This window comes from Notothenia coriiceps, unplaced genomic scaffold, assembly GCF_000735185.1.
Source record: "Notothenia coriiceps isolate Sejong01 unplaced genomic scaffold, NC01 NC01_scaffold00022154, whole genome shotgun sequence".
NCBI lineage: Eukaryota > Metazoa > Chordata > Actinopteri > Perciformes > Nototheniidae > Notothenia > Notothenia coriiceps.
The window spans coordinates 228,285-241,827 of NW_011354855.1; the positions used below are offsets into that span (position 1 = coordinate 228,285).

The 13,543-nt window shown below is 38.2% G+C and overlaps 1 protein-coding gene across 1 annotated transcript in view; it reads right to left on the bottom strand.

Annotated features, from left to right (window-relative positions):
- The window catches only part of LOC104953778 (prostate stem cell antigen-like), an 11,059-nt gene extending 1,836 nt beyond the window's left edge, over window positions 1-9,223 (bottom strand). Inside the window, exons 1-2 of the mRNA XM_010780786.1 lie at window positions 9,087-9,223; window positions 1,417-1,527 (exon numbers count right to left, since the gene is read on the bottom strand). Of these exons, the coding sequence (XP_010779088.1) occupies window positions 1,417-1,527; window positions 9,087-9,138 (163 nt within the window). The 5' untranslated portion in view covers window positions 9,139-9,223. The remainder of the gene's footprint in view (window positions 1-1,416; window positions 1,528-9,086) is intronic.
- Window positions 9,224-13,543: the final 4,320 nt, after the last annotated feature.

Consider the following 13,543-nt stretch of genomic DNA (forward strand, 5'->3'; position numbering starts at 1 on the left):
TTGAGGAGCTTGACGCTCGTCAACTATCAGCAGGAGGGCGGGGGAGCCTCGCTGCGGGGAAGCAGCGTGTCAGCGCAACTCACATGATGCCGAATTTAAATAATTGGTTTAAACGGCATAATAATAAGGACTATCGTCCGTTCTGTGATTCTCCAGAACGCACATGCTATGATATTAGGGTCATGCAGAGTGAGATGAGATCGATGTCCCTTTAAGAGAGAGAGAGGGGTGTGGCGTGTGCATGTGTGTTTGTGGATGGTAGAGCGAGCGTGTGTATGTTTGTGGATGGTAGAGCGCACAGTCGAAAGAACCTATGGAGGAACGTTGTATGTTTCTGCTGGAAGTGGGAAAACAGAGGAAGCAGAAAAACGAGGTCTTTGTGAAACAGAAAGAACAGCTACAATAAATGGCAACGGCCTCCCAAGAAAAGAGTTCGCCTCTCTCTACTAAGTGGGGTTTATTGAACCTGAAAGCTTGTTGCTTCTGCCCCCTCGGACCTCTCACGGTCTGGGAGCCGACAGGAAAGTTCAACACACAGTCCGCCCCTTTGTAGCATATTATGTCGATGAGAGATGAGCAGATCGCCACTGGGCTTTCAACTAAATACACAGCCACGCAAAAACTGCGGCATTTGTACAGCTCCTTATGAGTACTGCAATTAGTGAAGTGCTTTCCTCCGTGCTGAAACGATCAGCACTGCACCACGGAGGAAAGCGGCAGAATGTCACCTGGAGATAAAGAGAGCGGGGCTGCGTTGCGTGCATGCCTTCCTTCTGCAGGTAACGGGGAGACGCGCTCTGGCGGCGGTCTCGTTCAGGATCCGAAAATACAATTTAAATATTTGTGCACACTTATTCCACTTATTCCTAGTGTGCCACTGGTTACGGTGCCGCGTGCCAGCCAGGGGTTGCCGACCCCTGCTTTAGTGCATAGGGTTGGGTAGATTGTGTGGGCACAAGAATACCAGCTTTTCAGTCAAGTCAAGTCATGTAACATCAACCTATTTTGGATGGATATAAGTTCAACCCATATCATTTTTCCTCCAGTACTATGCTAACCATTTAAACTGTTTATTCATGACTTTTTCCTAAAGTGTAAACAGCTAATGTTGAATGTGTTAAAACTGACTGGTGAATAGTTGAGCTTCTTGAAAATCTTTCCTTGTACCTCCGGGCCACTGTGAAAGTACCACATGAGGTAATGGGAGCCCTGATAAGGAATCCATGTTTTAAACTTACTACAATGTTCTGTTGATCAACCAATTATAAAATCATGCAATTGTCCTGGGAAAATAATAACCCTCAACCTTGAAATTAATTTTACAGGTGTCAAGAATGCATACGATGTGGAGTCATGAGTGTTGGTGACGACCGTCCTTTAGGAGAATGTCGTCTGGTGAGATTGTTAGCTTCTTACCTGCTTCCCCACGACCACTGAAGCATCGTTCTCCACTTGCACATGTTGTTTTAGTGGTTATGCAGAAGTTGCCAAAGCCGATTTTGCACTTGTAGCACTGCAGGGCTTGACCTGCGAGTTGGAGGGACACAGGAGGAAGATAGAGGAAACAAGGGGAGAGGAAGAAGAATAGCAGAATTAGCGTAAATAGGTTCTCCACAGACAAAAATATGTGACAAACGTAGCTAATAAAACATTCTCTCGTGTGTCTGAAACAAAGGCTTTCAAGGATTAAAGTATTCAGTTTCACAGTTGTGATCAGTTTACAGACACAAAATGACAGCAGACTACAGATAATAGTTCCCTTTTAAGAACATATACATTCAAACCATTAGTTTGGAAGGTGGGTTTATAGTCGAGGTTTGTTGACAAAAGCCTGCCTTACAGATAACGGGTCTAAAAAGGTCATAGGGGATCAACCCAGGATGTTCATTTGCTCAGGATATTACCAGTCCAACTCACAGAGATGAGCCTACATGACAGAAGCAAGTTTTTAACGACCACCATACAATTTGGACAAGTCCAGAGCAGCATGTAGTGATGAATGTGAGGGACATCAGGAAATAGATTCACAGAGATGGCAAATGTTAATACACCACCTAACAGATTTACATCTAGAAGAAAAGTTAACTCTTATGGAGAGCAAAATAGACTGGAGAAACTTTTTCAATTCACGAATATCAGGGTTAACTTTGCCAATTTTGACATGAAACGACTACATAAAATCTCATATCATAGCCTGGAATTTATTTAGAAGTTTCATAACAAGAAATCAATATACTTTTTTACCAGCACCTTCAAGAAGTGCTACAAGTAACGTGTATTCTTCCCATTCATTGTCAGTTTTTGTAACTTTGGATGTGTATGAACTAGTAACTTTATTATAATTAAAGATAGGTAGGTCAATCAATCCGCTATTTTGGAATGAGGCCTTGAGGTAAGTTAAAGAGAAGGAGAAATGTTTTCCTTCTATAACTTTATCACCATCAGCCACACCTTGTTGGATCAAGAGCACACCCACACCCAGAAAGAATAATCAAATATGAACACAGTCTCACAACCTTGTTCACATTACTACTTCTATTGTATCACCTTCATTTCCCTGTATTCAAAATGTTTCTGATACTTCCTCTCTCATACTTTCTGTCACAATCGGTCCACTTATATAAGGATGCTTCTTTTGTTTATGCAAGTTATTATTTGCAATTTATGCTGCATCACTGGTTGCTGTTCTCTTTTCTAAATAAGGTTGTATTGTGTATGATTTGGGCTGAAAATATGTGTTGTTGATCAAAATCTAAGCATTATTTTGAGTGTAATTAAGGTAAAAACAACCAGAAGTGTCACTTTGTTAGCACCGTGAGATTGTAGCATCCACTGAGCTGTGCTAAAGATTGGAAAATTGGAAAAAACATAAACTGTTATAATAATGAATGAACAAAGTGTAAATAAACTCAATCCAATGTAATAACGGCCTGGTCAATTCAACCCTTTATGAAGTCACATGAGGCAAAGGATCAGTACAACCATTGAATTCTTTCAGAAACCAGAGGAGTGCCTTACATGCACGCAACTGTACACTTGTTTTGTGACTGATCAAATAACAAAGCTTTGATTGTTAAGTGCACTGAACATTTTGCTGGAATCTTACAATAAATCTGCTCAGTGCTGCCTGAAGAAAGTTTCACAGACGTTCCTGCTATTAAAGGTCAATAAAAAAAAAAAACCTTGACTGGGAGTGTTGCTATGTAAATAGATGGAACAAATTTTAAATTGTAAAGACAACAAACTTAAACTACGTCTTTGTTCTTGGTTAGGAATCAAGCATTGACGGGCGGCCATTGTGAAACTGTGTGACTCAGAGCTGGGAGGGGAGATACTGCACCATGAGGTAGCTCCGGGAAAGCCATTGTTGTCAGGAACCTGCCGATCCAGTTTCCATGTAAACACATCCGTGGACAGTACACACTGAAGTCATCATACAAAAATAATGTGTCTGGAAGGTTCCCTTTCCTTTTTTTGTGTAAGATCAAGATATATTTTGTGTGTTTAGTTCAAAACTATTCAAATAAGTTAATAAAGCCAATGTTCATGTATGTTGTACTGTGTGTACATGTTTAACACAGGGATTTTCCTCAGAGTAAAGTTTATACTCTGTGATTATAAAAGATCCTGACAGTCTGACAAGTGACTTGTAAGATTACAATGTTTTTTTTGTAGTATTACACTGTATAATTGTACCTTGTGGTACCCAATCAGCAATCAGGACCCAGATCATAAAACTAATGAGGGGACAAAAGAGGATTTCCAACCAAGGAAATCCTCCTCCGACTTTAATTTTCCTCTTGTTCTTTATCTCCTCAGGACTAAAAAAAAATTACATCTGGTTAAATCTGAAAATGCCACTTCCATTGGAGAAATGCACATTGACAAGGACATGAGCAAATCAAGTTGGTAACCATTTGTTTAACCTTCAGGTGTGTAAAAGTAATACATTCAATAATATAAAAGCAATCTTAGAAATCACCCAGATTTAATATTTATATTAAGATCATTGACATTTAAATCTTCAATGCTACAAAACAAACAACTTTAAAAGCAGATTTGGTATTGTTTATATAATTGAACAAATTAACAATAATAAATAGACCTGAAAAACCTTTCAGTAATGTCAGCTAGTAATATCTTATCGAGTGTTTCCCAAGATAAGCCCCCAATAAGTTATTCCAGACAAAGTAGGTTAAAGTCAATGGTGCACTTTATTCTGTGTTGTTGAAGGGAGAAATAACGTGATATTTCTTCTTTTAAGAATGTATCGTCTCACTTTAAATGAATGATGAATATTGAAGGGCTGTAAGTAATACAGATTTTCAAAATCAAAATCAAGCTAGGCATTTTCTCTCAAGCAACCAATCATTATTTTCTGATGAGACTTAGGTCTTTGATGAGCTGAGTCATGAAAATTCATCATTTTTAGCAGGCACTGACATGTTTGGTTATACTTAGTCTGCACTTTCTTTTCATAATTAGTAAATAGTAGAGAAATAACTAAGACTTCACCAAAAGTGGGAGAGTTTTATTTGAAAAGGTAGAATGTGTAGGAGATATTTTCAAGTGACAAAATACATTTTGTATGATCCCTTTGGTCTGCCTGGTGTCAATTATAATGTCACGAGATATCGCACTCCTTTACCTCAGAGATGCAAAACAAGGCCACACCTTACTACAGAAACCGCACCACACCTTTTGTTCCGGTTTTTCTGAGTTTAAGTAGAGCTTACATCTCAGAAAGAGCTGACTATCCTCTGTACTTCTATTTGGCGCCTTTTCACATATGATCTCACACAAAGATTTCTTGATCTGGAAGACATTCAACCTTCACATTTTTTTCCAAAAAGCAACATATATCTGATTGACTTGTTTTAAAACCAAGCTAAACCGCAATAAAGTAAAAAGTCAGCAAATAATGAATCTTAAATAATTACTAATTGAAGAGACATAAAATGGCCTTGTTGCAGCCACACCTAGTAATACTTCAGCGCTCTGCAATGCCGACCAACATGTTGCCATCTGAAATCTAATCTGACCCTCCATATAATAAAGTCTTCCAAACACGACACAGTTCTACCTTGAAAAAGAGATCGATGATGACCACCTGGTTAAATAAAGGTTTAATAAATAATAAAAACACATTTACACAGTGTTCTTTGTGGAGGTGAGGAGAGTCTGAGGCAGTCCGGAGGGGAGGTCACATGGGATCACTAAAGTGTAATGATGTTCAATTACAGTGGGCATTTTGTTCACTGTAGCAGAAGGGGCTCAACATGTAATTTGTTGCATCCTCACCTCTCGTGATCGCGACAACGCCAGCGTGTTTACTCAAAGCGCAGGCCAAGGATCAAGAAGCGAAGTATGTGTCTAATGAAAACAAGACGCGATAGGCAGGGGAGAATTGGCAGGTGACAGGCATCACTACATATTTCCGAGATTAAAAGGTCACGATGCATATGACTTCTTGACTTCAAGAACACTTTGGCATAGAGAGAGAAACATGTATTTTCTTATTCCTGGAAGCCATTGTGCAGACAATTACGTCACTTCCCCTGAAGCACCGTCAATGAGCTCGTTGAGAAATGTGCTTTGAAAATACACACATTCGAAGGGCCATTCAATGTGGAGTCCCAGTCAAGTAACTGACAGGAGTGTAATGGCGTTAAAAAACAAATTGTAACATTGAAATTCAATTGCTATATATATTTATCTATTGATAAATGGACAGTTTTGGTAGTTTGAAGTAGGGTTGTATGAGGTATCCATCGTAAGTGTGTTACCTCCATAGACACCGACTGAATAAGTAGGCCACCTTATACAACCCCACTATCACACCCACAAACTAAACCATTAATATTTTGTACATGAAGTCTTCTTCTTCAAATTATTAGGCAACTATGGCTGTAAAAATAAATTCAACTATAGGTCAAAGATTACAATATCCTTCATTAGGTCAAGTAGAAGTAGGTAATTAGAAGTGAGTAGGGGTAAGTAGCTAAGTAGAAAATGTATTATGTTATTTAATACAAAAAGGGATTTACAGCCCAAGGTATTCACAAAACTACTTTTAAGCTAAATTAAGAGCTAGTGCAGATAAATAATTCAACAAATAATGCTGGTTGCTAGGTGACCAGCGACTATTCTTTAGTAAAGTAGCCTTTTCAAATTGAACTAAACTCTCTACCTCTTTCAAGCAGTTTGATAACAAACCCAGTCTGATCTCTGAGGTGTGGCACCCTCAAAGTGCAGTGCCAGACATATACTGCCCTCTGCTGCTCCGTCACTAAAACTACACATCATAAACATCAGCTCTGCCGTTTCTACCACAGGAACACGAGGAGGAACCCAAAACACAAAGGGACAGAGAACAAATACCAATAAAAACTGGCTGTGTTTAAGAGACGAAAATCCTGTAAAAATCAAAAATAACAAGGAGCTAGAAATAATAAAAGTGATTATAGCTCTGATGTGGTTGATCGTGTCTTTGATGTTGCTTTTACAGCAATCAGCGCTCTGCCAGAAATTAGGCTCACATTTAGAGCAATGTGCTAAAATACCGTCCCACTGCGCATGGAAAGTTAAAAAGGAGACGTCATATCGTGAAATATATACGCAAACAAGTGTACTAAAAGTATGGGGAGGGTAAATATGTACAGACTGACTTAAAAGCGTCTGCATGTACCAGGATGATAATCCTTACACATACAACCTTACAAAAGGTTAGGGTGAATACACTCAGGTGTGTGTTGTGAGTTGTGTATATATACACACACACCAAGGTCACAGTACCCAGATCCTCGAAGGCTGATTAGCCAGACTGATGGGGGGAGTTTTCACATTAACTGTTTGTCGCACACGGTGCTTTTTGTCCACCTCTGAATTAAATCTGCTTTTTTGCAGATAAAGTAAAAAAGTAAAGTAAAGTTGGTCAGCACTAAATGTTACTCTCAATTTTACAACTTAACTGACATCTGGGTTCAAAAGTATCCAAGTATTTTTGTCTTTATTCTGACGGCTGGTGCTTGGGTAAACCTCAGTAGCCTGTAACATATTTACTTCAAAAATCAACCAGACTGCCATCTGGAATCCTCTGCTTCTCCCTAAGGAACAAACACACCCACACACCCATATCTTTTCATCCCTCCTGGTCACCTCGGTATATAATTACCTGCATTTGTGAATCACCTTTTGTCACAAACAAGAACTTTAGTAAAGGGTTTGTAGGTTAAAAAGATAAAGGTTTTCACGTGTCAAGTATAATAAAGCAGCCAAGATGGGAATATAGTTCCTCAAAGTTAGGGTGTGGTTTGAAACGGGAGACTTTAACAACAGAGAGTAGGGTACCCAAAGGATTACATCGGACTACAAAAGACTCAAAATACAATAGCTGAATAACATGTCTATTATAACGGGCCCAGTCTACAGACCCTCTGTCGGAGTGGAATTTGAGACTTGGGCAAAGCGTCAACTGTTACAAGGTGAGGAATTTCTCATGCAATGGCTGGCAGGTTGGGGCATGATTCAGTCTTTTAATAAGGTCTGGAAGAAACCCCAAAATGACACCCTCTTACTACAAACAGGCTGCCTTACCCTAACCTGTAATCACAGCATTAAAGTAAAGCCTGGGATGTGCACAGAGGATACAAACAGGAAAACTCTGCAGCTACTTGTTGTGAGAATCAAGCTGTCCGTTGAATAGGACTAGTCAATGGCAACCAAACTGTTTGCATTTAACCGCTTCTCATTTGAATAACAGACAGTAGAGAAACAATTATATTATACATTTCCAGAAACTTAGGTGGTTTCTCAAATGTAGCCTATAGTTTTTTCTGACCAACAGAACACATGTTCATTTTAATGTTGGATATGATGAGGAAAACCAGCAAATAGTCACAATTGAAATACTTGAATCACAACCATTTTTACTTTTTTTTTGTATAAAACTTAGAATTCATAATCAATCATTAGCTTACTATGTCAAGTGTTGATGCAATACTTTGAGCTAATTTTTTGAACTGTTTGTCTGTCACTTAAGCTAACGGCTTCAACTAGCCTGTTTGCCCATCCCGCCCATCTGTGTGTTACTTTGAGCTAACTACCCCACTGTTAACCCATAGTTGCACATTACTTTAAGCCCACTTAGTAAACCTTTAACCTAACGTTTTCCACTGTTCATTTATAACCTTAAGCTCAATTTGATCATACTTAAGCTACTTGTTGCAACAGTATAACCCATTATTTTACTAGCCAATTTCAAACATGTGCTTTTTAACTATCTTTTTTTTTTTATCTGGCTTTCTTTTTTTTTTTTTTTTTTTAAATTTGAAAAAGAAAAAAGTATATGGATAGAACAAATGCACAGATGAATATAGCTGAGTCTTATCTGCAACTGTCAAATTAGTTCTCCATTCAACTAAAAACTCACGCAACAAAACCAGAAAAATTGTATATCATGTTATGACAATAACCAAAAACAAATGTAATCTCCAATCACTGTAGTTTTAGTCATGAATGTGCCCACACCTTGCTATAGGCCCCCTGCCCCTAAATAGATGTGATACACCACTTGTAGCGAACACACCCTGTCAACATCTGCATCGAGGTTCAGCATTCAACTGAGACACATTTCCAAAATAACCACAAATAAAGCCATTAATTACTTTTTCACCCCAGGAAAACGTATTTGGTAGGAGCTTTCTCGTCTAGCAAATCTTTATAAAAAAATGTAAACCACGGAAAAAAAATTAAAGATCAATCTAGAAGGACCATTTTGAAATGTAACGTAAGCTAATCATCTAGCCTACAACATGCACAAAATAAATAAGTAGGTCTAAATGATTAACACAGCGATACGCTGCAGACCCAACCGATATTTTTCAGGGTACCCAAGGACATTAAAACACAGCCTCACTAAATGTTGTGTAGCAAAAACGTTATTTTTTTCAGCAGAAATAGTTAAACGATGCCTCTGGAATTAAAGTCCGTTCGGTTTTAATCACTGTTTGATAAGTGAGTTTGACACGCTGTAGAATGACGCAAAATTAAAAGGCTTAATCAGAATTGATGTCGTTTTTACTCACCGACTGCAAAGCAGAATCCGACAGCCAAAAGCTGGAGAATAATTCTGTTCATCTTGGAGAAAAGGAAGGTACAGTTATACACTTGCAGAGACTGTGTGCCTGTGAGGACTCAGACCGTTATAATATTTGATCACACAACAAACTTTTTCAGCCATTTATCATTTTCCACCTCCCATCCGAACGTCACCGTTATCCAATCAGAGGAGGTCTTCTGGGAAATCCACCCAGTTTCTAAACTCTCCCACCTGGGTGACTCACAGGTAAAGGGATATTACATTCCTGCAAGGAGTGTGGGAAAGCTGGGAAAACAGGAAATTACATTTTTTGAATGCTGGTTTCTTTGTATTGAACTCAATGTCGATCCTGTGTGGATTTATATTGTTTTGATGGAGCTGAAAGGTGACTTAAATGTTGTTTTATTACCTTTGTAGCCACTCTGTACATTTATCACTGTCTGGTGCTATTTACCTTTACTTAATTTCAGCAGAAAATATTGTACTCTTTACTCCACTATCTAAATTACACAGCTAGTTTAGATTATGATTACATAAACAATACAGATGACACGCTTATTAATACATGTAATTGTTAATGATTAAACCAATGCTTTCAGTTTTGTTTTTGTTCAGTCTAGAAAAGAAACAGTAGTGGGGGAATTTGGAGGAAATATGAGTTGCAAATTAGAGGCTCTTAACTCATCCACTTCTAATTGTAATCTATAGTGTCAATTATTAAATCAAACAAACTGTATATAGCACCTTTCATGCAGGTGAATCAGTTCAAAGTGCTTCACAGATAAGATGGAAGAAGTAGGCAGTAAAAAAAGACAACATCAATTCAACAGTTTGCTGCATGCATGACTGCATGTGTGACGATGAAAACGATAAAAATGTCATGAAGACATTTAAAGGCTTTAATAACAGCAATAGCAGTACCACAGCTTAACAAATAGAATAACAATGTACATCTTAATAACAATGAAGTAGGTGAAGTAATAATATATCGAACATATAATTTCAAAAGCCTAAATGGTATGTTTTTTAGTTTACATTTAACAACTTCAAGACACCATCTCTAAGATAAGAGTACACAAAGGAGCAGCTATATTAACATAACTGAGCAAATTGAGATAATTACTATCTGTCCTCCTGTTGCTCAAAGAGACTCAGTAAACAGACTAAAAACAGTATCCTAATCTGTCATGGCATCTAAAACCTCCTGGCTGGTGTGTTTCAGTGTGTGTTTGTTTATGTGTGTGTGTGTGTGTGTGTGTGTGTGTGTGTGTGTGTGTGTGTGTGTGTGTGTGTGTGTGTGTGTGTGTGTGTGTGTGTGTGTGTGTGTGTGTGTGTGTGTGTGTGTGTGTGTGTGTGTGTGTGTGTGTGTGTGTGTGTGTGTGTGTGTGTGTGTGTGTGTGCGTATATATCATGTCAGTTCAAATTGAAACTGGCCAGCTTTTAAGAAATACATTTCTAAAGAAAATGAGCTTATAATGACACAGTACACTTCCTCGCTGATTGCTTTATTCTTTGCTTCATAACACAATGAATAATTGGATAATAGTCTATTTATGTTCCTGCTGAGCCTGTTTTTGGTTCAACTGTCTACTCAGCATTCTGTCTTTACCACCATTTTATCGATGCTGAGAATAATAGTCAGTTGCAGACTTAGTCCGCATCAGTAGGAAGGACACTAAAAGAGCCATATCATACAGTTTAAACCTACCTCCCTCTTGTTACATGAATATTTAAAAGATATGCACAAATTACATTAAAGCCAAGGTAACAGAATTGCGAACATCTAAAATGCGGAAGAGGCCAAGTTCCCACATTGTATAAAAAAGGGTAATGATCATGTAAAACACAAAAGCTCTATATAGAAGCAATGGTTGTTTGAAATTGTTGTTGCTCACATACACTTCTATTGAATGTAATTTATTTTAGTTTAGCTGTTGGCCGTAGAAAAGGGGATACATTTTGTGTTTTTATTGTTAAATCAGGTTATAATCAGGCAAGGAATTATTTAATTGTGTTAGCATTTTTGTTTATTCATCAGTAAAAACCAGTTGTCTCAGTTTGCTTTGAAACATAGGATCGAGGCATGAATAAACTCGAATGCATAGTAAGAATTATTTTTTATGCTAATGTGTTTTTGGCTCTAAGTAATAAGAAAAGAGTACACAGACATGTTTACCTCGAGAAATGACTGGTATTTTGTTACTGATGCAAATTCTGCACATATGTCTGCTGGATAACCAGCATTTTGTTTTAGAGAAACAACTTTTACAGTTTGTTTCCTGAAGAAACAATCATCCAAGTTTAAAATATATTTTGTGTTTTCTATCAACTCCAAACTAGGATAGGGAAGTTTCTGCAGGTCCTCCCCCACGTGCTGATCTAGATGAATGAGACGCAGTGATAAAACGGCTTCACCTAGATTTTAGGACTTTGGATGAGCTGAAATATTTGCAAGTCTGGTCTCGCCCAGTTTGTCCCAAAGCATTCTCTGTCTCTGTTTGTTTCTGAGTGTTTGCAAACAGGGAGAGATGACAAAGCATTGGTTAGTTAGTGATGGGTTGAGTCACGGATGAAGCAATTACTAACATGTTCCCAGTTTGTTTACCCACATCAGTCAAAAGCACTGGTGTTTGTAAGTGGTAGGCTTGTTTGTTTTTGTCTAATGATTATCTCGGCATGTGACTTTAAAAAGGGGCATGATATGGTTTGCTGCTGGCAGGGGAGACAGTTATGAAATGAAATATTTAGAGTAATTGTTTTGAAATACTTTGCTGAGCGGGAGGCTGTTTGGGCCCGGTGAAATGTTTTGCCCACAGATCCTCAGAGTTTCTCAACTCCCTTCACTTGGAAAGAGGGCGTGTGGGAGAAGCCTGCCAAACTAATCCTGAATACATCAGTCACAGCAATGACAGCTGATATCAACATGAATATAGTAACTTTGGAGGAACAAAAGCAGAACGGTTTAAATATTAACATTTGGCCTATAAGCGTGAATTCTCAAGTTGTGTGTTTTGCAATATTAGATAAAGTCATCGACAAAGAACTATAAAAGCACAAGGTGTAATTTTCTGCCTCCTTGGGTGGCGTTGTGATGTAGCATGGGATCATGGGAGTTAGTCATTGCAGTCGACTTTTCCCTGTTCTTTGATGGTTCAATGTTCAGGAGGATTTACAGGTAGCCACATTTTCCACAGATCTCTCCAAAGCAGAGGGACAAGATGATTAAAACCAACGCTGCTAAACTTCCGCTGTTTGCTCATCTTGCTTGTCTGATAATGATAACTTCAAATCCTTCATCTGGTTGAATTAAATAATTAAGAACTACCTACATCTAAAACGTGCATTGTATTGACCAATTGTATTGTACCTTGAATAAAATGTTGGATTTCTCCTGGTTGTTTTTTTTATTTGGTATAAAATATATTTGATAATGTGACATGCCAACAACATGTGTAGCATATGACTGACTGTTTTTAGACTGGATACAAGGACAGTCAGACTGGTGTTTTATGGGAGAGAGGCAAAGATGAAAAAACTCTCTTTGGACAAGTTATGTTGAAGACAAAAGTCGATTTGTATTTCAGTGGTGCAACAACCAGCCCTCCCATCCCTGGGGCCACGCTTCTATAGCTCAAAGGTCACATGACATCACATCACCAAAAAGTAGCATCCCCAGAATGAAGTATGGTAGTGGCAGCATGCAGTGGGGGTGATTCTCTGTGACAGGCCTTGGAAGACGTGTGTGTGTAAAGGCAAGCTGATTGAAGTAAAGAGAAAGAAAACATGATGCAGTCTGCAAGAAACCTGCAGCTTGAGAAAACTGTTGTGTTCCAGCAGCAAGACATTGAGTTTGAGCACAAAGCCTAAGCTACACAGAAACAGCAAAATGTTAAAGTCCTGGAATGGTCCGGGTCAGATATCAACCCATTTTAAGAATTACATTTTTTATTTATCGTTCATTATAAGTATAAACAAATGGCACACAACACCACATTTATAGCTTAAGCTAAATTGCAATGAGGCTCCCTAGACAGGCCATTATAATACTCAATAACTCAATAACAACAAACACACAAAAGACATCACAAAACACACAAACAGGATTTTCTTTCAATTTGCAGCTCAGGCTCTCCATTCAACCTGCAATCGATAGAGCTGCACCCATTGGGGAAAGATTGCTAAATCGAGATAAATTTGACAGAGACTAAATTCTTTAACTGCTACCAAAGGTGCATCTCCTAAATAGTGACCTGGAGGGAGTGAATCATTTTACAAACAGGTATTTTACATTTGTCATTAATCAATGTTCCTGTGCCTGATTTTTGACATGAAATTGACATGAAAGCTGCTTCTGTGCTTCAAAGTTGTAAGACAAACAAATACTTACACCTACATGTAACAAGAGGGGAGGAATTATTTTTGCAGGAGAGGCAAAGTTACCAG